Source organism: Thamnophis sirtalis, unplaced genomic scaffold (genome assembly GCF_051295495.1).
Source record: "Thamnophis sirtalis isolate CommonGarterSnake01/CBP01778 unplaced genomic scaffold, rThaSir2_p1.2 scaffold_1, whole genome shotgun sequence".
Classification (NCBI taxonomy): domain Eukaryota; kingdom Metazoa; phylum Chordata; class Lepidosauria; order Squamata; family Natricidae; genus Thamnophis; species Thamnophis sirtalis.
In genome coordinates, this window is record NW_028261381.1 from 134,536,296 (window position 1) to 134,560,741 (window position 24,446).

The following is a 24,446-nucleotide window of genomic DNA, read 5'->3' on the forward strand; positions in this document are numbered from 1 at the left end:
TTATAATTATTTTTAAAGAATAATAGCAGAAGCCATTGAGATGCTAACAAGTGTTTTTAGGATTTAGAATTCATGTTTTTTAAATTCTAAAATGCTTTTTGCAAGCATCATGAAAGAAAAAAAAGACAAAATAAGGGAAAACATCAAGAGTTTTTAAAGAAAAAGCAGTTGTTAGTAAATAGTTCAGGGGGGAGACTGTTTATATGCCCAATCCTCTCTACTATTATGCTTTGATAAACATCAGCTAATATCAATCCCCACATCAAGATCTCTGCGTTATTCAGTAAAATGTGACTTATGAACACCAATCTTCTGGGTTTGGAAAAAATTCAACACTCATTCAAGTCATAAATATGATGATAACAATGGCAACCTCATCTTCAAACGATTGAAGATGAGGTTGAAACTAGGTTTAAAAAATTTTTTATCCTGAAGTAGGTTTTATCCCCTCCTAAAATTCAAACAATCATCCTTAGCAGTCATGGACATTCCATATTTAACACATTGTTCTGATTAAGGGCAGTTCTAGCATTAAAAGCATGAGACAAGTTCAGTAGCTTTTAGGGAAGAATGTTCAGGTTGTTCCTCCTAAACTCCAGATATTGCTGTATACTGAAAAGAAGAAGAGAGATTCATCTAAATTAGTATACACATGTGGCATGGTAAAGAACACCATTGCATTAACCGTGCATGGAATGTGTTCAGGAACAACTACTTTACCTAAGGGAATAAGACATCTTGCACCAGCTTTGCATCAGATCCGAACATAATCCCCATTTATACCAAACCATGAATTTATTCCATTGGGCTTGGTGAATAATGAATGTATAGAAATGTGTAAAGTTGCATATAAACATCAACATTGGAATATATTTCTGAATGAGCCATGTATCTACATCTGTCTTGTTCTACATACTGAAGTTCACTTCCATGCCATGTTCTTCCCTTACTAGGTGGGAACATAAATTTTCTCATTGATCCTGGGAGTTAGTAAAGGATGGGCTGAAAGATGGTATATACTATTGCATATTTTGTTAGGCATTTATTGTCTCTTAAAGGGAGAGACAGAGAATTATCAGTGACATGTGGCAGAAAGTTTGGTACATATACAGCAATCTTATTCCAACAATGTTATCCTGGCATATGAGGGGGGAAAGTCCTTTTTGTGCTTTAGCTATGTGTGTGAAAATGATGCTCACTTTAAAATGCAAGCAACACTGGTATTTCATGCTGCAAATTCCAGAACACCACAGGGCTGTACACCAGACTGGTACTCTACAATAAATCCCAGAAGCATAACATTACAAAAAAAAAGTTTCTGCCATGCCCATGAAGCCACCAGAAGTCATGTTTAATTCAACCAAGTTTTTATCTTTATTTTCCTAAAATGTTACACAACGTTCCAAGTTTGAAAGATCAGGCATTTAAAATTAAAATATCAGATTCCTATGAGCAAATTAGATTAGTCTGTACTCTCTGTACCATATAAAATTGCATGTTAAATTAATTCCCAGTCTCTGCTTATGCAGGCCAACTGGGCAGCATTAGCAGCAATCTTAGTTCTCTAAATCCACAGATTTCAAGTATTGTAAAGAAGGGCTGCCTTTTTTTAAGTGTGCATCGGAAGTGACATCACTCTGCATTTTTAATATATGAATTTACACAGCATTACTCTTTTATCTGGCACATTCTGAACCACATGACTTCAGGTTGCTTGCCCAAAAATGTCAATCTAACAGCCAATCATCCCATTCTGGCCACAAAGTTTTCTGCATCCTGTTCCAAGGGTCTCCTATGTGGTACATTGCAACATCTTCACTCAACAGAAATATGAATCTGCTTCATGTGTTCCTTTAAACTGAAAGCCACCATGCGCTATGGTGAACACAAGTAGGTCAATCCATTTTCATATACATGGCACCAGGACTAAATTTTCATCTAAGTCAAATATAGCTTGTATGCATATCTATGTGTGTGAGAAAGGTTTTCATCATAATTCAAATTATGATAGTATTTTTTTTAAAAAAAACCTTCCATTGCAAATACACGCTATAGAACATGATGGTTCTCATATCCTACTTTTAGGGTGCCTATTAAGTATATTAGGAATATAATCTAATGGTTGGGTTGGCAATATATAAATCATATAACAATGTTGTACATGTTTCTTTAAATCATACTGTAAAATGAGGATTGGTTGCTCCTCAATCGGCCATAATAGGGAGCCAGAATGACTGTTAGCTCTCTGTTAGATGCTGGGTTGATCTGATCTGAGTGTTTTGGAAGCTGGCTGTTAGAAAGTGCCGTGAGCTATTGTAAGTTTTGCAACTGCTAGCAAACTTTGAGTACTGAATTGATTATATGATACTGGACTATGTTATTTGGATTATCCTTTAACTGAGTCGTTGATGACTTACTGTCTTATCCGTGTATGACTTGGACTGTTTGATGGATTCTGATACCTCTATTTCCACGAAAGTAAAAGCCTATTTAAACTGCATTGTCTCTGTATGCTGGTTTGTTTGTTCTCCAACAGAATTCTCACAACGCTTCTCTGAACGTACTTATTCTTCCAACGGGGAACTTACCTAACATTGGTTATGGGCCCAGAGTGTACCAGATGTAGGTAAAGGAGAGTTGGTGTTGATACGCAATACTGCATACAGACAGCTATTTATTTTAGTGATTGTACTATCCTGGAGAAGATGGCGAGTGACCCATCAACAAGTCAGATGATGATAACCCAGTTGGATGGAACAAACTATGTTTCCTGGTTTATGAAATGCAGTCTACTCCTGCATAGGGAAGGTTTATGGGATGCTGTACAGAATCCACTGGATGTAACTGCTTGGAATCTAGATAATGATGATGATGCCAAGAAGATAGCAAATTTTCAGCGATTCAATGAATGGGCGTTGTGTATAATTGGTCTAACACTGAATGACCAACAATTAGTTCATAATCATGGAGAAAATTTTGCTGCAAGATGTTGAGAGAATTTGAAGAGGATTTATGTACGTGACACATACATCTTACACCAAACTGTTTAGGACACATCTTCTGAAAGGTGGAGATATGTTAGGTCATTTAACCTTTATGAAAGGGGTTTTTCAGGAGCTACATGAAAAAGAACTAATTTTCTCTGAGCTACATCAAGTTTATATCATACTCTCCTCACTGGATGAAAGTTATGATGTTTTTGTATCTTCTCTTGAAGTCCTAACCCGAAATGAACTAACATTGACTGACATTACCGCACGACTGAGAAGAGTCAAGAAGAAGGATGGAGAGGGAACAACTGAGAGAGAAACCACCACAACATGAGGCGTCACCTTCTACTACCTATACTGTTCGAAAATGTTATTCTTATGGGGCTAAGGGACATTATAGCTAGGTTCTGTAAAAAGGCAAAACAATAGAATGCCGGAAGAGCTAGAAAAAAATCTAATGTCAACTTAGCTATGTCTACTTTGGCTATGTCTAGCAATGCACCAGTAAACCATGATTTGTGGGTTGTTGATAGTGGAGCATCACAGTGCATTGCTAGAGATAGAAAAAGGTTTGCAAAAATGACCACGAGCAAGGAACATGTATTTTTGGCAAATGGATGGGACGTGAGGGCGTCTGGTAATGGTAATGCATGTTGTTCATTCCTAAATGAGCAGCTACCAATGTTATATGTACCTAACCTGAAATTCAACTTACTATCAGTTAGGGCTCCGGTTAACATTGGCTATGTGGTAACCTTTAGAGGAGACATCTGTATTATTGAAAAGGAGGGTAACAGAGTTACTGCTATTTTAAATAACAGCTTATCGTAATGTTAAACCCCATGATGAATGCATACATTTACTACATAGACGCATGGGGCACATTAATTTCAAGATGCTGCAACAAACTGTTAAGTTGGCAGAAGGAGTAAAACTAAAACCATGTAGTAAATATTTAAACTGCAATGTTTGCAATCAGGAGAAAAGCAAAGTTACTCCAGCAAACAGACTGAATGGTTTTAGAACGAAGGAACCTCTGGAGGTTGTTTTTGCTGATTTAATAGGACCTTTAAAGCCCAGTTTGGAGGTGCCTGTTATGTTTTGAGTATCATGGATCATTTTTCTAGATACGGTTTCTGTTACTTAATGAAAAACAAAACAGAAACATTTCAGAATTTCTTTAATTGGCTGAGGTTTGCGGAAAGAAAGATAAAAGCCAAGGTTATTACTGCAGTTACTGATAATGGGATGGAGTTTACCAATTATAAATTCCAAACAATGTTAAAAGCAGCTGGAATCGAGCACAAACATTCTGCACCTTATAGGCCACAACATAACTCGTTTGTAGAACGAAGGGGGCAAACATTACAGGCCATGGCTCGAACTATGATAGCTGATTCAGGTTTGCTGGAAACACTGTGGGCTGAAGCTAAGATGTGTAGTAACCATGTTTTAAATAATGTGGTGAATACAACAACCAGTGAATTGCCACTCACTAGGTGGCATGGCAGAAAACCAGGTTTGAGTTACCTACATACATTCGGAGCTCCAGCATGGGTGCATATACCATCATAAGTGAGACTGAAAGGGCAACATAGAGCTCGACAGTTATTTTTTGTAGGATATGAGGCTAACCATAGATCATTTAGGTTTTGGGAGAAGGGCACAGCTAAGATTTACTGTAGTGCTAGTGCTAAGTTTATAGAACATGTGGGGTGGAATAAATTAAAAACAAATGATAATGTAATTATCAACACCCAAGTAGTCCCTAATGATGAGGTAGTAAAACCAGTAATTAAAGAAATTAAGGAAGAAGTACAGTTGCAGGCAGAACAAGGGCAGGTTATACAGGAGAGTCCACTGGTGAATCCTGAAATACTTAGACATTCAACCTGTGTAACGAGACCACCTGACAGGTATCAGGCGTCTATAGCATGTCAGGCAAATAAGATTCCTGCTAATTACCAAGTATTAACTCTATATGCAACTGAGGAACAGAAAGCTTGGAAAAATGCAAGGAAAAAGAATTAAACTCATTGCAATGGTTAGAGGTGTATGAAAACGTAAAGTTACCACCAGGTAAACATGCCATTGGTTGTAAATGGATTTTCAAACTTAAAAATAGTGTAGATGGGACTGTAACCCATAAAGCCAGGTTAGTTGCACAAGGGTTTGCTCAGTCAGCCAATGACTATGATGAGGTCTTTGCACCTAGTTTAAAGGCTACAATGTTACATGCAGCATTAGTGTGGGTAGCTAAGAATGAATATATAGTTAATCACTTAGATGTAAAGACAGCCTATCTTCATGCACCATTGCAACATACTATATATTTACAGAAGCCTGCAGGAAACTGATAGTAAAACTGATTGCTGGAGATTGAAAAAGAGTCTGTATGGCTTGAAGCAATCAAGATATGAATGAAATCAATGTATTGTTAAAGAGTTAACTAAGATGGGTTTTAAAGCTGGCATGGCTGATCCATGTTTGTTTAAAAAAGAAAGTAATGGTGTGATTTCCTTGTTGCTATTGTTCACTGATGACATATCAGTAATCACTAAAACTAAGCAAGAAGCTATGGGGATTGTAACACTGTTAAGGACGCAGTTTAGTATAAAACATCTCGGTGAGATTAGGCAATATCTTGGTTTACAAATAGATAAAACTAGGGGAGGATACAAAATCTCACAAATTGAGAAGATTAACCAGCTACTCAGAATGTTTAGGATGGAACTGTGTAAACCAGCTAAAACTTCAATGGGTCAGGAATTTAGCCATGATGATGTAAAAAGCCCTGTGTTTGATAAAGGTATTTATCAATCATTAATTGGTAGCTTATCGTATCTGAATAATTGGTCAAGGCCCGACATAGCATATAGTGTAAATCAATTAGCCAGGTTTAATGCTGAACCTACTGAAAGGCACTGGCAAGCTGCTAAGAAGATATTAAGATATCTTAAGCAAATGATGCATTATGCATTGTATTTTCGAACCTAAGAATGATCTGAGCTTAACTGCATATGCTGATGCAAGTTTTGCTACAGATGTGTCTATATGGAAATCAACATCAGGGTTTGTTGTATTCCTGGGAAAGGCACTAATTGGATGGGGATCTATTAGACAAAAACATTTGAGTCTATCGACTATGGAGGCTGAGTTCTCATGTTTGTCATTATTATGTAGAGATTTGATTTGTTATAAACAACTCCTACTTGATATGGGGATTGACATACGAGAATCTATTGTTGTTTACGAAGACAATCAAGCAGCAATTCAGATGGTATCCAATCTTGCTGTAAAAACTAGATCAAAACACACTGATATCAGATATCTGAATGTACGGCAAAGTGTGAATAGTAAATTAGTTTCACTGGAGTATTGTATGTCTGAAGATAACATCACAGATCATTTTACTAAGGCCCAAGGTAATGTAAAGCATAAACATAGTTGCGAGGAATAGAGATTAAGATTGTAAAATTTATATATTGTGCTACCCAAAGGGGAGAATGTTAGGAATATAATCTAACGGTTGGGTTGGCAATATATAAATCATATAACAATGTTGTACCTGTTTCTTTAAATCAAACTGTAAAATGAGGATTGGTTGCTCCTCAATCGGCCATAATAGGGAGCCAGAATGACTGTTAGCTCTCTGTTTGTTAGATGCTGGGCTGATCTGATCTGAGTGTTTTGGAAGCTGGCTGTTAGAAAGTGCCGTGAGCTATTGTAAGTTTTGCAACTGCTAGCAAACTTTGAGTACTGAACTAATTATGTGATACTGGACTATGTTATTTGGATTATCCCTTAACTGAAAGACGTTGATGACTGACTGTCTTATCCGTATATGACTTGGACTGTTTGATGGACTCTGATACCTCTATTTCCACAAAAGTAAAAGCCTATTTAAACTGCAGTGTCTCTGTAGGCTAGTTTGTGTGTTCTCCAACACAACTCTTACAACGCTTCTCTGAACGTACTCTCTCTCCCAACAAGGAGCTTACCTAACAAAGCATCTGGTTTGTAAAAGCAGAAACTGTATGTTGGACTAACTGGGCTTCTGGATTCACACAGAGAATATAATAAACTCCCAAATGTTAGTAGCTGCTGGGAATAGAAGCCCATTTCTTCCAGTCTTCAACTGCATGCTAAATTCATTATTTTCTATACCTGGAACAGAAGACATTATATTCCATCTCTTCTCCCATTTTCTGCACACTCTCCTGCATAGAATTATTTGACACCGATGATGATCAGATTACGATTTACACAAAGTAGAATTTAAATTATGTGTAATGTAGCTGTTGGGTAATTTAAAAGCATTTCTTCCCCCGTTAGCAGCATTGTGGTTTTCATACAATTTTCTTCTTTGTTCCAAATGTTCTTTCTCAGTGTGAGCCAAGATGGAGAACAGCATGAGCCTTGATGGTGGAAACTCTCTTCCATTATTTATTAGCTGCAGCTTTCCTTAACTTGCAACCTTTGGTATTATGGAACATACTGTCCAATACCCACATACTGAAAGTTCATTTTAGCTTCAGAGAATGGGACTTTTATTTTAACCAGTCAAGTGGATAATACATTTTTAAAAGGATCTTCAGTTACATCTTTTCCCCAAGATGATGAAGATGGTATATATGTGTCTCTCTCAGTTCATCTTTTATTTTTCTGATAATCATTGTGCAAACTTGGAAATTCCCAAGACAATCAGTAAGCTCCATAGTTGAAGAAGGATTTGATTCTGGGGCTACATCTTCACGGTTTTATGGATTAGTCAGGAATAGTAAAGAAAGAAGGAGTTAAAGATTTCTTTAACTATAGACTGGTGCAAACAACTGAGATGTTTGAAATGACAGCATTACAAATACACTCTCCATAAATTGTGTTGGGCTGAACATATGAAAGCAGGGAAATTAAAAAGTGCAGCAATGGCTTTGGCATCCTTTAAAAACATTACAAATAGTATTTGGGGAACTCTATAGTATTTACAGATGTTCTCTGAATGGTAGCTGAAGGATGCTAATGTATGTCAATTTGCATGTGTATTCTAAGAAAATTTCCATTCAAGCATTCACCAAGAACTAATTTCTTTTTAAGAGAGAGAGAGAGAGAGAGAGAGAGAGAGAGAGAGAGAGAGAGAGAGAGAGAGAGAGAGAGAGAGAGAGAGAGAGAGAGAGAGAGAGAGAGAGAGAGAGAGAGAGAGAGAGAGAGAGAGAGAGAGAGAGAGAGAGAGAGAGAGAGATCCAAGCATTATAATTCTAAGTAATCAACTCTGTTCTACATTTTCATTTAACATCTGCTTTGAAATCTGAAACAATTTTGTGCTTTCCACATTTATTAATGGAAAGAACAACAAACACATAAGTGATAGTGTTTTCTTATTTGGTATAACACTAAAAGTGAATTTGCTCAGTTTCTGTGGAGAGAAGGATCAAATAAGAAAAAAAATTAAAGAAAGGTATTTAAAAATAAGTGATTAAAGACTTCACAATATGAAGTTATTAATCGCACTTAAAGCTCTAAGCACTTAAAATAGTTAATCAAACATTACCACCAGTTTCCTTTTTACTATCCTGGAATTTTGGACAGCTGTCTTTCTCTTACATTAAGCTTAACCACCAATAGGGTCACAAAGCCCTGAGGTTTGGAAGTTGCCCCACCCTTTACTATACATTGTATATGACATGTCTTTTTTAATGAATTTCTGCTACAGAGAATAGCAAACTGTTGACATCATGCAAGGTTTCACTTTCTATTTTTAGCGTATTACAGTGTTAAAACTGAAGCTGCTTCAGAAATAGAAAGTATGATCGCAATTTCTTTTAAAAAAGAACTTCACTGGTTATTGACCCAAGCACAAGTTTATATTTTCCTTTCTAAGACTCTGCAGTTGCTTAAATTGTGAAGTTTCCCCTACCCCGGCATAGTATTAGTTTATAAGATGAATTTCTTCCTAAGGCAGAAGTTTTTCATCATTTTTCCCTTTTTCATTTTACATGACAAATATTCACAATGAGCTGTTTCTACGTTTTCTTTTCTTGTTTCCAAAAAAGACATTATGTTGTCTTTACTGATAATATCCCAGCATCCAGATACTTTTCTTGTGCATAAAAACATTTTAATTTGGGGAGCAGGGATCACTGAAGGCTCATTGATTTTTCAAAACATAAAATGAGGAAACACTCATACTTGGATCTTATGCCAAAACAGAAACACTGCCTTAAAGTTGACAGTTCAGCCTCTTATTTTACTTTTCAATCAAAAGTATTCAACAGTGAGAGAAAGAACTTGAAATCCACTGGAAAGACTCATGCCGGCTCCATTGCCTCCTTTCCAAAATGGTCTTCTAATGTGTCTGTCTTTGCTCTCACACATTCCTGCCACGCTGTTCACCTTTCCAATTGCATTACCATCTTCCTTTGGAATTTCCCCCCCTTGTACATATACAGTGTAGGCTGACACTGTCAATACTCCACCTTCAGATGCCATTCTCCAGTGTATTATCTGTGATTTCTTTTGGCAGAGCAACCTTCGGTCATTATGGCACAGTGAAATATTCTAGGATGCTATGCAATTCAGACTGAACTAGGTCTGTATAAGGCACGTGTCTTGATACGTACATTTATAGATCATGTACATATATAAAAGACTAACACTGGCTCATTAGAGTCAAAGAATGATCTACATTTAATTCCTGTCTTCAAGTAATGATTTATTTTCGTGTTCCCTTTCTTTGGTTTCAGTGGGTAGCACGCCATTCTCCAAGTCCATATGTTGTTCAATACAATTGGTAAGAATGGCAGTACTGGAGTGTTCCGAGTGACACACCTTCTCCAAGTCGTCGTCCTCCTCCTCTTTCTTCTCCTCCTCATCCAAGGAGTAGTGCCGTAAGGTCTCATAGATTTTCCGCACATCTTCTGGGATACTTTTTTTCAGGTCTTTGTTTTTCCTTTTGGTCAGCTTGGATGAAGAACCAAACTTGTTGATGATGTTGTCCTCAGACGCCCCCTGCCCATGTTTGCTCAATTGCTCTGATCCTTTAAGGCGCAGATTGTTAGGCTTGTTGTTGATGCTTTCCTGAGATGAAGCCTTGAAATGGCTGTTGCCCAAAGCAGCAAAGACACAACGTTTCTCTGGTGACAGCATATCCAGGGAGTGGGCTCTCTGGTCCAGACCTAAACGCCTGCGCTCCATGCTCCGAATGGTGGCTGCCCGCTGAAGTTTGTCGTGGATCTCCACACTCAGCCGCCGCCGTGTTTCCCTGAACTCTGCTGTCACATTGGCTTTCCATTCTGCCGCATGGGCTTTTATTTCACCAACCTGTCACAGAAAACCAAAAATAATAGAGGAAGATTCAGAATAAATTCAAAAAATGATATTACTTAAACAGATGTTTATAAAAAGGATTATCCTCTGAAATTTAGATGGCCCGACCATTGTTGACATTTCATGAACCTTTTCCCATCCACTGGGCCAGCCTCATGTTGTATTGGTGGTGACTATCATTGTGTTGACTTTGGTTGTATTGCATATTCTCTACTTTTTTTAGTCCTGTTGATCATTTTTCATTTTAATCCTATATTAGTTGCTCGGAGTTGCAAGTTGGCAGTCATTTAAACTGATTAAGTAAAGAAGCAGACAATTGCTCCTCCAATTGCAAATTGAATTAATGAACAATTAGTGGGATCAGGCATTCATTTGATTTTCAAAGGCTGAGTATTTTTATTTGTTATTCAGTTTTCTGAATACACAGTAATTTCCTCTATAATAAACAAATATTTCTATATTACATTAATAGTATGTAAAGTAATGGGGAATAAAAAATAAAAGCACCTAAATTAAAATAAAAACCTTCCGCTTCACCACCTAAATTGTATTTAATTTTAGCTCTGTGTGCGTCTGTGTGTGAATCTATTAATATTCACTATATCTGGACTATGAATACTTAGACTCAAGCTCTAATCTCTTAGTGACAAAAGCTGACTTTGGGCCAGTCACTCTCTCTCAGCTCCAGAGTGGGATGTCAAACATCTAAGTTGGATCTGAGTTGGTATTATTCATACACACAAAGAAACATATATTTTTATTCGGATTCAAATAAATATAGGCCATAGAGAATTATATTGTCCATCTTGGCTCTCCTTTAGTACAAAGCTGGTTGAAAGTCTAACAACTGACTAATTCTGTAAAGCCAATTTTCCCATTTATATGTTTTTCCCATAAACATATAATCACTTTTTCACAAGTCCATGCTCAGTGTATGTTAAATTCTTTACACTGAAACCACTCTAATTTAAGAAACATAAACAGTTTTAATCTTTAATTGACTTGAAAGAACTTGGTCTACAATAATAATAATAACTAGGCAACAAAGAATTGCAAGAACATAACCCATAACAAATGTACTCTCAATTTTATTACATCGCTAACATAAAAAGGATCACAGCCAATTGTTTCATGAAGATTCTCTATAGTCTCCAAGAGACTCTAAAGAGAATTTTTACTGCATTTTAGGTCATAACAAATATATTTAACACTCCTCAAAACCTGAGGCAATTGATTGGGCAATATAGGATCATTCTATTTTCTTTTCCAAAATTATATTTTATTCTTCAGATTTAGTTTTTGATATTTTTTTACATTGGCAATCATGGGTTTTAATTCAACAAAGATAATATCTTACAGACACAATTCTCCTGAAGTTTCAGAGTCTGTAAAGTCATGAAAGTCAAACAATAATATATAAGAAGTCTTCTAAATCTTAAGTATTTCCATTCAGCCTTTCTTTGTAAATTATAGTCCTTTTGTAAAATCTGAAAAATTTAAATATACCATTACTTAATAGCTGATTGAGAGTTATAACTTCATATTTAGTTGGTTTTTTTTTAAAAAAAAACAATTCATCAGCTTTTAAAAAACAAGAATTACTCCAATGTAGCAAATTCTAATAAAGTAATTCTAATAAAATTCTAATAAAATACAAATAAAGGGACATGGTGGCTCAGTGGCTAAGACACTGAGCTTGTCGATCAGAAAGGTCGGCAATTCAGTGGTTCGAATCCCTAGTGCCGCATAACAGAGTGAGCTCTCGTTACTTGTCACAGCTTCTGCCATCTAACAGTTCAAAAGCATGTAAAAACACAAGTAGAAAAATAGAAACCACCTTTGGTGGGAAGGTAACAGAATTCTGTCTGCCTTCAGCATTTAGCCATGCTGGCCACATGCCCATGGAAATGTCTTTGGACAGTGCTGGCTCTTCGGCTTAGAAACGGAGATGAGCACTGTCCCTAGAGCCAGAAATGGCTAGCACGTATGTGCAGGGGAATCTTTACCTTTACCTTAGCAATCTCTCATGAGATGAAAAAAATATGAATTTATAATTCAATTAAATTCCATTAGAATTTGTCTATCCAATTAATGACAATTTCTGAGTGCAGCTTTTACTATTCAAAATTAGATATGACTTTCAGCCCATAATCTTCTTTATAAAGTTTTAAAAAACAACTAATTGTTTTAATGTTGTTTTTACATTTATTTGGATTATCTCTGTTTTCTTTTCTTTTTTAAGATATTGTATTTTCCCCAAATTTGTTATGTATTGAGTACTGATACAGTAAATTTCAAACCCGAAAGCAGAAATAACATGACACAAAACATCCTGTCATGTAAGCTACTTGCTAATAGTTACCTCCTCTTTAGTCTTCTTTGAAATAACTCGCAGCCAGTCTCCAATCATGCTGAGGACAGCAGCAAAATATGCAAGGCCCACAAGGATCCAGAACCATACCAAGGGTTTGTACCACTCCCGGTAAGGGATTTCCGCATTTCCTCCTAAGGTGGTAAGACAACAATGATAACAATGATGATGGCAACAACAACTAGAAGAACACACATTTAGATCAGTGGTGGGTTCCGGATCCCATCGCAACCAGTATATTGCAAAGGGGCCGGACATCCACCATGGAGACGTGCACTGCATGCGCATGCACACCTACTGCCCTGCGACGTTCCAACTGCTCAGCAGAGGTCAAGCAGGTGCCATATGCTGCACGTGCATGCGCAAATGGCCCAGTTAGCTCAAATACAGGTAAGGAATGAGGGCGGACGGGTGGGCCCTCCAAAGCACTGTTCTGGTATGGTGGCCACTACTCCCAGCTGCCACTGGTATGCCCGTACCACCCTGAACCCACCACTGATTTAGATATGTAGATGCAAAACATATCTCAAAAGCGAAGCTACACTTTTTCATTTCCATGTTCCCAATCCCAATCCACGTTATTTTCAATATTTGAGCAAGACCCTTCACTAACTCACCTCAGTATGCATGTTCACATATCCACAGGTGGATATGGTTCATGCCATCCTGACAGCACATACAAATATTTAGCATATTGATTTATAATTTGCTTATTGGTAAGAGATAAGAAATGGGAAGAGGAGACATTTCATTGAAATATCAGAGAAGGTGAAAAGTTACTGAAGTTGCATGCACTTGTCTTGAAGGAAGAGGCAGTCATGTCTTTCTATGTCTTTTTCTTTGCACTTTTTCTTTTTAATTCTGCTTTGTATTGATTGTTTACCTTGGTATTTATAAACTTTAATAAAATTATTACAAAAAATGAATAATAAATGATCAGAATAAGTTCACTGTTTTAACACATTTGTTACAAAAGCTTTTTGCTAATGAATATATAAGTTTTCAGCTATCAATATATTCACATTATTTATAGCTAAATGTTCAGACTCATTAAGCTGCAAAGGAAATTCCACCTTTTTTGTGATAATTTTCATTTTTTTAATAGAATACAAACTAGTTATCAACACAAATTTGGACAACCTGGAACTACGCCACCTATGGTGTGACCTAAGCATAGTACACAAAATTGTCTGCTACAATGTCCTACCTGTCAACAACTACTTCAGCTTCAACCTCAATAATAGGTGGGCAAACAATAGATACAAACTCAAGGTAAACTGCTCCAAACTTGATTGCAGAAAATACAACTTCAGCAACAGAGTAGTAAACACCTGGAATTTTCTACCTGACTCCATTGTTACATTCACAAATCTCCACAGCTTCAACCTCAAACTGTCTACTGAGGACCTCATCCCATTCCTAAGAAGTCTGTAAAGGGGCGTGCATAAGCCCACCAGCATGCTTACCATCCCTGTCCTACTGTCCCCATTTATTCATACTCATTTCCTTTGTTTATGTCCATGTTGATTCTTGTTATCTTGTACATGTTTGACAAACCAAATAAATAAATAAAAATAAACAATGTTTTGCAGCGTGTGTTCTCTCTAAAGCCATGTCCCCCCAAAATGCTATTTGCAGTACAGTCCTATTGTTTAAGGACAATAAGTTTTGCTCACTGGAAAGGAGTGCTTATAGTGTTGCGTTTATTCACCAGGGAGCAAGTCCCTTTGAATTGAATGAGCCCAACTGCTACTTTGGAGGTTCTGCACAGTATCTTAGCTGTTCCTAGCAATACATTCTTCTGGACAAGGAGCTCTGATGCTGTTCCTGGAACCACTCTCTAAGTTCAGATATCCCAGTCCCAAGTGACCTTACCACCCTGGAATCCCTTGGCCCTTTAAACATTATCTCAATTCCTCCTTCAGATACTTCTCCAGCTTCTCATACTTCTTCCTGATCTTGCTGTCACTTAGCATTACTACATCTATTCTACTCTATATCAATTTCAGATTCTTATCAAGAAAACTTGGAATTTGTTTTTATGTGAGTGAGTGAGTGAGAGTGTGTGTGTGTGTGAGTGTGTATGTCTGTGTGTGTACTGTTAATGTCACTTATTTAAATACAGCTGGACAGAGAACTCAATTTTATTTTTATAATGTTGTTTTGTCTTCCATCTTCTACTTCCCTGACCTTCTGCATTTTTACAGCCTGTTAGCAATTTGAAACATTGCAATGAATTTTTTAAGGTGCATTCTAAGTAGCCTGCATATGAGCATGCTTATAATGATTTAAGAGTCACATACAAATCCAAGCACATAAAAGGTTGGCAAAGACTCAAGTATGGCTTCTGATTTCAATTATCTTTCAACAGATGTATGGTTATGGCTTTACAGCTGTCAAGGTATAACAAAGGGCAAGCAGCTGTGCCCTTGTTTCTATCAGCTGATGATGTTCTTCTGATCATGTATCACAAGTCCCAGGGGAGAATCACTAAACAGTTAAGCGTGATCTGTTGCACAGAATAAGCAGACATTATAAAATAAATGCTACTACTTTCCAGTTAAACCAGTGCAATATTTTTGTGTTCAATTGACAGTTTTCTTCCCTGCTGCCCACAAATTAACAGGACAAATTCCTTTCCAAACTGATAAACATAAAGAAGTTGACTCTGGTATAAATTTGAAAATGTCAATGATCTACTGTGGGAGTATATAGCCCAAGGCTCAAAAGCCACATCTAATCCCTGAAAGCTTTAGATGAGGTTCTTCAAAAGCTACCATCATACTGTACATAGCAGTTAAGACAATAGAGGGAAATTATACAATATTTGCTCGGGGAACAATCAAGATTATTTATTTTCATTATACTTAAATGTAAATGAAATGAAATCAAATTTAGTTTTTGTATTGCTTTCTCCAACCGGGCCATCAAGATAGTTCATACTTTATAAACAGCATTTTTAAAGGGAAGATGGAACTATTCTTCATTATGTTTCTGAATCACTATTTTAATCATTAATTTCATCAGTGCTTAAATTATTTTGCCATGGGCCAGTATTATTCTGTATCTCAGACAGCAGAGTCACTTTCTCGAATTTCAGATCACCATAAATACATGGGTACCATATTATTTCTATGTCTCCTTCAGAATCCTACAAATGAGATGTTGTGCAGGATAGGAGATGTAGTTTTCTTCCTTGTTTTCTAAGTAAAAGTGAATAGCATCTTGTTGGGAAAGGGGAAAGGAGTTTCTCCAAAGTCCATAGCTTTAAACAGAAATGCTGCAAATGAAAAATAATTCCACCACAGAGTTTGCTTATTTTATGATTTTTGTAGTTGATTGCCTTCACTCCTGTCACAAGCAGTTACCTTGACTCCAGTCACATTTAGCCCAGACTTCATTTAAATTCATTGCCTTGTCTGGCCTTAGTAAACAAAGAAAAAGGGGATAGGAAATGCCTACAAATATCTCATGTGGAATCATTCAGGTAATAAGTTGGATCTTCTAAAGCAGATCGCAAAAAGATATATTTGTGAACAGTATCAAAAATGTGATAAAATTTTGAGAAATCAACACAAATGTGTCAAGAAACACATTTTGTCAGATCAATCTTTTCTCAGTTTTTGATTGGATTTCTAGGGCAGGACATTCCCTAAATGAGGAGGGGGTAGCTACTGTCAACCATGAGATTCTGCAGACATCAAAAGAGACTATCCATAGAAACCACATGAGAGACATGTTGATGCAGCTGGGCCCAAAAGGCCCATGTCTTTCTTAAGGATCTTGTTTGTGGTTCACTCAAGACTCTAATTACACACACGTAGTAAAAGGGCATCCAGAATAAAGGTGCTAGATTTGATTATACTGAAGTGGCATTTGTTCCAAAGTGGCATCCGTGGCAGGAAACCGAATTGTAAACCGTAATCGATGCTTCTCTGAGCAAACAGGGGTCTTCTTCCACAGGAAAGGAGGCTGTTGTTTGCTCCTGCTCAAGAAACCTTCTCCCATTCTATTTTAGAGCATTTTACCTGGGTATACCTGTGGATGACTTATGGAGAGACTAGATCAAGAAAGCACAACCTTCCGGTTCTTCTTAATCTCTTAATAGTTTTTGATACCATTGACCATTCTCCAAGGGACTGGAGCGGGAGAATACTGCCTAGACACCTCCACTAAATGGAATGCCTCAGGGAGCTTTCTTCTCTTTCTTCTTTCTAATTTCAAGATAAGGTACCTGTCAGCCTGGAGTTCGATATAATCAATATGCCAATGATATCTACTTACACATTCTGTTCTCAGCTGAAAAGTGATTGATGGTGAAAGTACAATCCAATGCTTAGAAACCGTCAGGGTTTGGATTGAGAGGAACAGGCTCTGACTGGACTTCTCCAAAACCAAGTGGCTTTGGATTTGTAAACCTAACCATTTCAGGAAAATGTCATCTTTGTGTCTGAACAGAATTGTACTCTCCTGCTCCAAGGTCGCACACAACTTGCAGGCTCTCTAGACTCATACTTGCGCTTTGCTGAGCAAGTGGCATTGGTGACTAGAAGGGCTTCTGCTCAAGTACAGTTGCAACTATTCCTAGAGTGGCAACCCTTGATGACAGTCATTCATGCATTTGTAACCTCTTCTCCTCAAGGGTGTCCTTGAAGATCATTTAAAAGCTTTAGTTGATATAAAATAATGCAGGCCATGCAACTGTCTTTGTGAGCCAATTTAAATCTGTAGTTACAGAAATGGCTAAATATCTATGTGAACTAATTGTTATTGCTTGAAGATGTAGCTCTTTGCTCACTGGGAAGAATTACAAATCAACAGAATAAAGAACATCCTTACAAAACCTGCACAACTATGGGTTCCGATTATGGCCTGTGATCATTTACTGCTCCCAAGCAATGTGCCAGAGATTTGAAAGCCCAACTAAATCAATCTGCCCAACCCAAGAATGTATTCCTGAATAATCAAGTCAGGTTTCAGGCCAACAAATAACTGTTTCTAAACTGTAAAGAGAACTAACATTAGCATATTTTATTATCCTCATAACAGCTGTTCTCAGGGGCAAATATAAAAAAATCTCTGACAAGTTGAAATCATGCCCTTATGGAGAAGGATTTCTGGAACTCATGTATCTTGTTATATTGAATCTTCTATCATCTCTTATATTGTGCCTTCTATAAGGACATTTAACTCTTTACCAGGAAAGCAATCAGACAATTATTATTCATTTTATGTACAATTACTTTTATTAGACTGCTATAATTTTGCTTATTTGTAAAACTAGACACTCCCCTATCTCCTCAATGACCCAGATACAATTTTATAGCCATTTTATTTTATTTGAAATAGAATTTGTGTAATTGTTTTCATTACTACTTGGTTAACTTGCAGAATTCTGTCCAGTAGCCATTAAAGACTACCACGACTTCTGAATTGTCTAATATTTGGTTGGAAGAAGTAGGTGGGGAAAAGAAGAATAGTGATGTCTTCCCTTACCATGTTCTGCCATTTATTTTACTCCTTGGATTTCCCATAGTTACTTAAACAGATCTAGATTAATGCTGATCATCTATGGATGCCATGAATGAATGACTTTAGTCCAATATTTCATGTTATAGTCCCTCTTTATACTATTTAATCAAACCACTGTCATTTCAGCCTCATCCTGAGCTGCAAATAAAAATCAGTTGCATGAGTTTTCATAGAGCCCTTTTCCTCTCAGAGGTAAAAGATCACCTATTGAACAGGATCACTGAACATGATCTCATAAAAGTATAAAGCTATCCAAGTCCAAACTCTTGTGTGACATTTGAAAAGGGAATGTTCATCTTGCAACTTTCTCAATTATCCGGTCAATTATAACTTTATACAAGAAAAATCAATGGGAATCTATATGTCTTACCTCACACTGAGCAAGGAAGGCAGTACACCTGTCCACATTCCTATTTTATGTTTCAAATAGGACCGCTAGTGATTGGCATCAAATAGCTACAGGGCCTTGGATGGGGACTGATATGGGACCATCAATCATAGGTTGATGATTAGGATCTATCAGCTAACTCAACTTTCTTTCAACCAATTTCATTGGATTTAAGTACCATGACAATAAAGATTATACTTATACTGTTGAGTTACCTAACACAACCTAATAAATCGATTGGGATACTTGGTTCTTATACTGGAGCAGGGCACTGGTGATTTAATCTAGTTAGTGGCATTGCAAGAGAGCCTATATCATATTCTTTAGGCAAAGCCTCTCCTTCCATAATTTTGGGAGGAATAAATGAGCAAATTTAGCAGTCACAGGTCATTCAACTTTACATATGCACAACTGTAAATCTCTTCCAGTATTTCATCCTTAGAGATTGGTTTTCCAGGCTGAACACAATTTTTGTCTGTCTCTCTGTCTGTCTGCTGTCTTTATTATTGCAGACAGGAGGCAAGTCATATATACAGAAGTGTGTTCCTTATACAGTACACAAAAATCAACTCCTTTATATAGGTGTATACACCAAAGTTTATGTTCTCCTGTTTTTCCTAGTCCATGGAAATTGACCTTCATTTTGATGGTCAAAAGGCACCATATCTTTATTGAGCAAATAGCATTCTTTAACATGAGACTTCTGGTTCTTATGTTAACAGCCTTATTTCTTACAGAAGATATGGATGTTTGCTTCTGAAAAGTCCTTTTACTGTTGATATTTGGAATCTCGCTCATAATGAGTAATCTAGCTAGTATTTACTAGCATTTCACTGGGAAGAAAGAGAGAACTTGAATGTATACAATGTCCCCAGTACAACAGTCAAAAGACCAAGGATATTTGTTAATATTTTTTTATTATTTCCCACCTTCAATGTTGGGACAGTAACCAAAAGGACAGTTAGTGGCACTCATGGGCAACCCAGTGAAAGAAATGTAAACTAAATGGCAATAGAAATAAAACAATTAGAATAATTTCTGATTCAAAATTGAATTATATCATATTCTATCCAATATGTTGTTTTCAATACAGAAACCCGCAATAGCACAAATGTAATTCCCCTTCCCCTGTCATTTTTTTTTACTTCTTACTGGCTAGAAAAAAATAATTTAAAAACAATTATATGGCTTCAGTTTCCAGTTTGAAAGCATACACCTTCACTTAATTGGCAAAAGCACATATTTATAGGTTAATATTGTAGTTTTCATGCCTACAAATTTAACATGTTATTTGTAAGCTAGGTAAGCTAGGTAAGATTTGTCTCTTGATAAATGGTACATACAGTAGTTCTCTGCAATTAATCAATCAAGCAATTGACGGAATGTCTCACCTGCCACAAAATCCCCAAAACCAACTGTGGTCAGAGTGACAACGACAAAATAAAAGGAGTCCAGGGCTGACCATTCTTCAATATATTTGAAACTGACGGCTGGAATGGTGACAAAAACAACGCATCCGGCCAGGATGAAAAGAATGGTAGAGATCACACGAATCTTTGTCTGACTCACTTGTTTCTTCTGGAAAAAGAAAATGATCATCATTTGTGGGTTTCAAGGCACTGGTTTCAGAAACGGACACAAAATAAATTGCTGCCTGGCAATATCATATTAAAAATCATCAAACGAATTGCAAACGGACTATAAACATGAGAAATATGCAATATAAGTTTTAATCTCACAACTGTGTATATCAAATCACAATATTTCCCCCCACTGTCAAACTTCCTAGTAGTAAAGTTTGCAATATTCCAAAGAGAAGAATGAGTGGCTACTAACCTTAAATTTTACAAAAGCGTGACAATTGCTTTTTAAGAAAGAATAGAAGCAGAAGTAGAAAAAGAATAATAGAAATGGAAGTATATTGTGTGTGTGTGTGTGTGTGTGTGTGTATTTGAATCAAAGTATGATAAAATGATTAGTCATTTGTGATTTCATGCTTCAGAAAAGAATGAGCTTTCAAACAGTATGCATGCATCATTTAGTCTGCATTGCAGAAATATGCACTTTAGATTCAAAACAGGGCAGCAATTCACCTGGATGGGACCTACAGAAAAAATATAGTGTGGCTCATCAAGGCATGGGGACAACTTGCTTTTCTTCATTGAAATGCTTTACATAACATAAGGGCCAGTATCCCCCACAGTGCCTGAACAGAAATCTAGTTCCTACACATGACACATAATGGCACATCTGCATCTCTGCAAAAAGTCACATAGTTTGCAAAGTTTTATAAGGCTGCTTCAAAAGGGTACTTCACATCTATATTCATCAAACCATTCATTCAACCATACCTCTGAAATCTACACCAAATGAACAGCCAACCTCACATCAAAAAGGGCTTCGTGTTCATCCCTAAAGGCAGAACACCACAGCCATCCTATAGCTCCATTATCAATTGCAGGTTGATAATTTTATTATTCACCAAGGGAGTTGCATACCCTGCCCTTGAATGATTAAAATAATACAGTTATCCCCAACAGCATAGAAGTTTATCCCGCACAGTATAGAAGTTAAAAGGTAAAGATTCCCCTCACACATATGTGCTAGTCTCGGGATGGTGAACCTGTGGCACGTAGAGTCATTTGTCAGGGCATATGAGACATTGCCCTGTCAGCTGGCCAGCTGAGTTCAGCCTTTTTTAAAGCCATTTTTTGCCCTCACCAGGCTCCAGAGGCTTTATAGGAGCCTGGGGAGGGCAAAAAGAGTCTTCCCTCCCCGGAGGCCCTCCGGAGGCTTCAGGAGCTTTCCTGAAGCCTCCAGAGCACAAAAAACTGGCCCTATGGGCAAACCGGAAGTTCGTGAACGGACTTCTGGTTTGCTCGTAGGGTCAGTTTAAGCCCTTCCCTGAAGCCTCCTGAAGGTCCCTGAAGCCTCCAGAGGGCCTCCAGGGGGTGGGGGAGGCTGTTTTCACCCTTCCCAGGCTCCTATAAAGCCTCTGGAGCCTAGGGAGCGGGGGGGAAAGCATGCAAAAAATGGGGGGAGCACCTCTCATGTGTGCATGCACACTGGGGGGGGTCACACGTTGCATTATGGGTGTGGCATGCCAACACATGACTCCCCTGCACTCCCCCCCTCTTATGGCATGCGAGCCAAAAAAGGTTCGCCATCGCTGTGCTAGTCATTTCCAACTCTAGGGGGCAGTGATCATCTCCATTTCAAAACCGAAGAGCCAGCGCTGTCCAAAGATGTCTCCATGGCCACGTGGCTGGCATGACTAAACACTGAAGGCACATGGAGCGCTGTTACCTTACTACCAATAGTGGTTCCTAATTTTCTACTTGCATTTTTTACGTGCTTTAGAACTGCTAGGTTGGCAGAAGCTGGGACAAGTTATGGGAGCTCACTCCATTATGCAGCACTAGGGATTTGAACCACTGAACTGCCAAAGTTTCTGATCGAAAAGCTCAATGCCTTAGCCACTGAGCTGCCGTGTCTCCTGTATAGAAGTGAGTCATCAATATATTAGCATAAAACTAAAGGATTTCTCCTTAATCAGTGTAGGACTCAAGAAAGCAGGCAAAAGCTGTTTTCAAGAAAGCGGCTTTTGGCCACCCCAGCGCTATGTCTGACATAGAGGCAGGACGTCTCTATGTCAGACACAGCAGCGGGACAGTCAAAAGCCGCTTTCAAGAAAGAGGACAAAAGCCACTTTCAAGAAAGCGGCTTTTGGCCACCCCAGCGCTATGTCTGACATAGAGGCAGGACGTCTCTATGTCAGACATAGCAGCGGGACAGTCAAAAGCCGCTTTCAAGAAAGAGGACAAAAGCCACTTTCAAGAAAGCGGCTTTTGGCCACCCCGGCGCTATGTCCAACATAGAGGCGGGACATCTCTATGTTAGACATAGCGGCGGGGTAGCCAAAAGCCACTATCTTTCTTTTTGTCTCACCAGCCATAAACCTCACCGCACGTCACTGATAGAAACATACATCCATGCATGGAGAAGATGCTTCAAATGTGACATATTCAATTGAGGAGATCCGAACAAGTGAAACAAGCGCAGAATCCAATCTGGGTTGGTGACTTGGACCAGAGATTTAGTCTCATGCTAGAGCTCATTCTCAGGGAATTTCTCTCTAACAGAATGAATAGTCTAGAACAGGAGTGTCAAACTCGTGGCCTGTCGGCCAGATGTGTCATGTGCTCCCCCACCCCCACCCGGTTTAGCAACTGGGGGGAGTTCCAATACATCACGTGATACTGCCATGATGACATGAGTTTGACACCCCTGGTCTAGAACATTCTGATAGAGAGAAGTTCCCTGAGGATGGGTTCCAGCACAAGTCTGAAAGCTCAGAAGACTAAACCTCTGGTCCCAGTCACCAACCCAAAATGGACTTCACACTGCTGGGGAATTCTGCAAGTTGAAGTCCACACATCTTCAGCTGACCAAGGAAGCAATGAGGAACACTGCTTAGACTGTACAGTTTAGGGAAAGCTAAATAGAGATTATATAGTAATCTCTAGTTTTTTTTATTGATTACTATCTTTCCTGCCTTTTCCTCTCATAAACCCTTGGCTGCTCATACATAATAGCAGATGAAGTAAATAATTTTTTAAGGGCTCATATAATTTCAGGTTGGAGGTAGAGTGAAGGTAAACTGCAGTAATTTGCATGACTGAAGACTATTTCAGATAAAATCTTCCTGCACAAAGAAAATCTGCATTCAAAGAGAAAAATATTAAACTAGTTTTACACCTTAGAATGCTACGTCATTTTAAGGGTATCAAAAGAAAGAAAAATTCAGAATTTATCAATTGGATGATTCCCATCTGCTGATCGAAGCACTTTAGAGAGTGAGTACCGTATTTTCACCCATATAACCCGCCCACGCAAATAACCCGCCCACGCATATAACCCGCGGGTTTTCCGGATCGTGTAAAATATCTTCCGTATACCCCGCCCACGCATATAACCCGCCCACGCATATAACCCGCCCACGCATATAACCCGCGATGAGTAAGAGAGAAGGGAAACAGCTGAGATGGGGGGGAAGAAACGGAGAAACAAGCCTGCGCAAGCTGGGGAAGAGGAAAGGAACGGAGGAGAAGGAAACAGCTGAGATCGGGGTGGGGGAAGAAACGGAGAAACAAGCCTGCGCAAGCTGGGGAAGAGGAAAGGAACGGAGGAGAAGGAAACAGCTGAGATCGGGGTGGGGGAAGAAACGGAGAAACAAGCCTGCGCAAGCTGGGGAAGAGGAAAGGAACGGAGGAGAAGGAAACAGCTGAGATCGGGGTGGGGGAAGAAACGGAGAAACAAGCCTGCGCAAGCTGGGGAAGAGGAAAGGAACGGAGGAGAAGGAAACAGCTGAGATCGGGGTGGGGGAAGAAACGGAGAAACAAGCCTGTGCAAGCCTCCGATCGTGTAAAATATCTTCCGTATACCCCGCCCACGCATATAACCCGCAGGGGGGCGCTGTGCATGTAAAAACCGCATATAACCCGCGGGTTATATGGGTGAAAATACGGTAGTTTTCACTTCCACTGCAATTAATATGAACTGGGATGACGCTAGATTAAATCGTTAAACACACACACACACACACACACACACACACACTGTTCAGGGATAACAAGTTGCACAGAATAAATTAACTCCCTTCCTGATCTAAATCTCAGCTTCTTCTGTAAAGTTATCAAACAATATCAAACAAAAGATACGAATTGAGTTAATTGCGAAGAGAATCATCCCTTAGGAGTCAAGAAATATGCCAAAGAAAGAAGAAGGAAGTGACAAAGTAGCTTTTTAACAGCATGTATATGTTATATTCAATTTAAGGTTA

At 38.2% G+C, this 24,446-nt stretch overlaps 1 protein-coding gene and 1 long non-coding RNA gene across 2 annotated transcripts in view; one reads left to right on the plus strand and one right to left on the minus strand.

Annotated features, from left to right (window-relative positions):
- LOC148049740 (uncharacterized) overlaps positions 1-24,446 on the plus strand; it is an 84,089-nt gene that overhangs the window by 41,786 nt on the left and 17,857 nt on the right. The window lies entirely within an intron of this gene.
- KCNK10 (potassium two pore domain channel subfamily K member 10) overlaps positions 9,581-24,446 on the minus strand; it is a 53,109-nt gene continuing 38,243 nt past the window's right edge. The window contains exons 5-7 of the mRNA XM_014064194.2: positions 19,996-20,182; positions 12,676-12,818; positions 9,581-10,307 (exon numbers count right to left, since the gene is read on the minus strand). Coding sequence (XP_013919669.2) covers positions 9,675-10,307; positions 12,676-12,818; positions 19,996-20,182 — 963 coding nt within the window. The 3' untranslated portion in view covers positions 9,581-9,674. The remainder of the gene's footprint in view (positions 10,308-12,675; positions 12,819-19,995; positions 20,183-24,446) is intronic.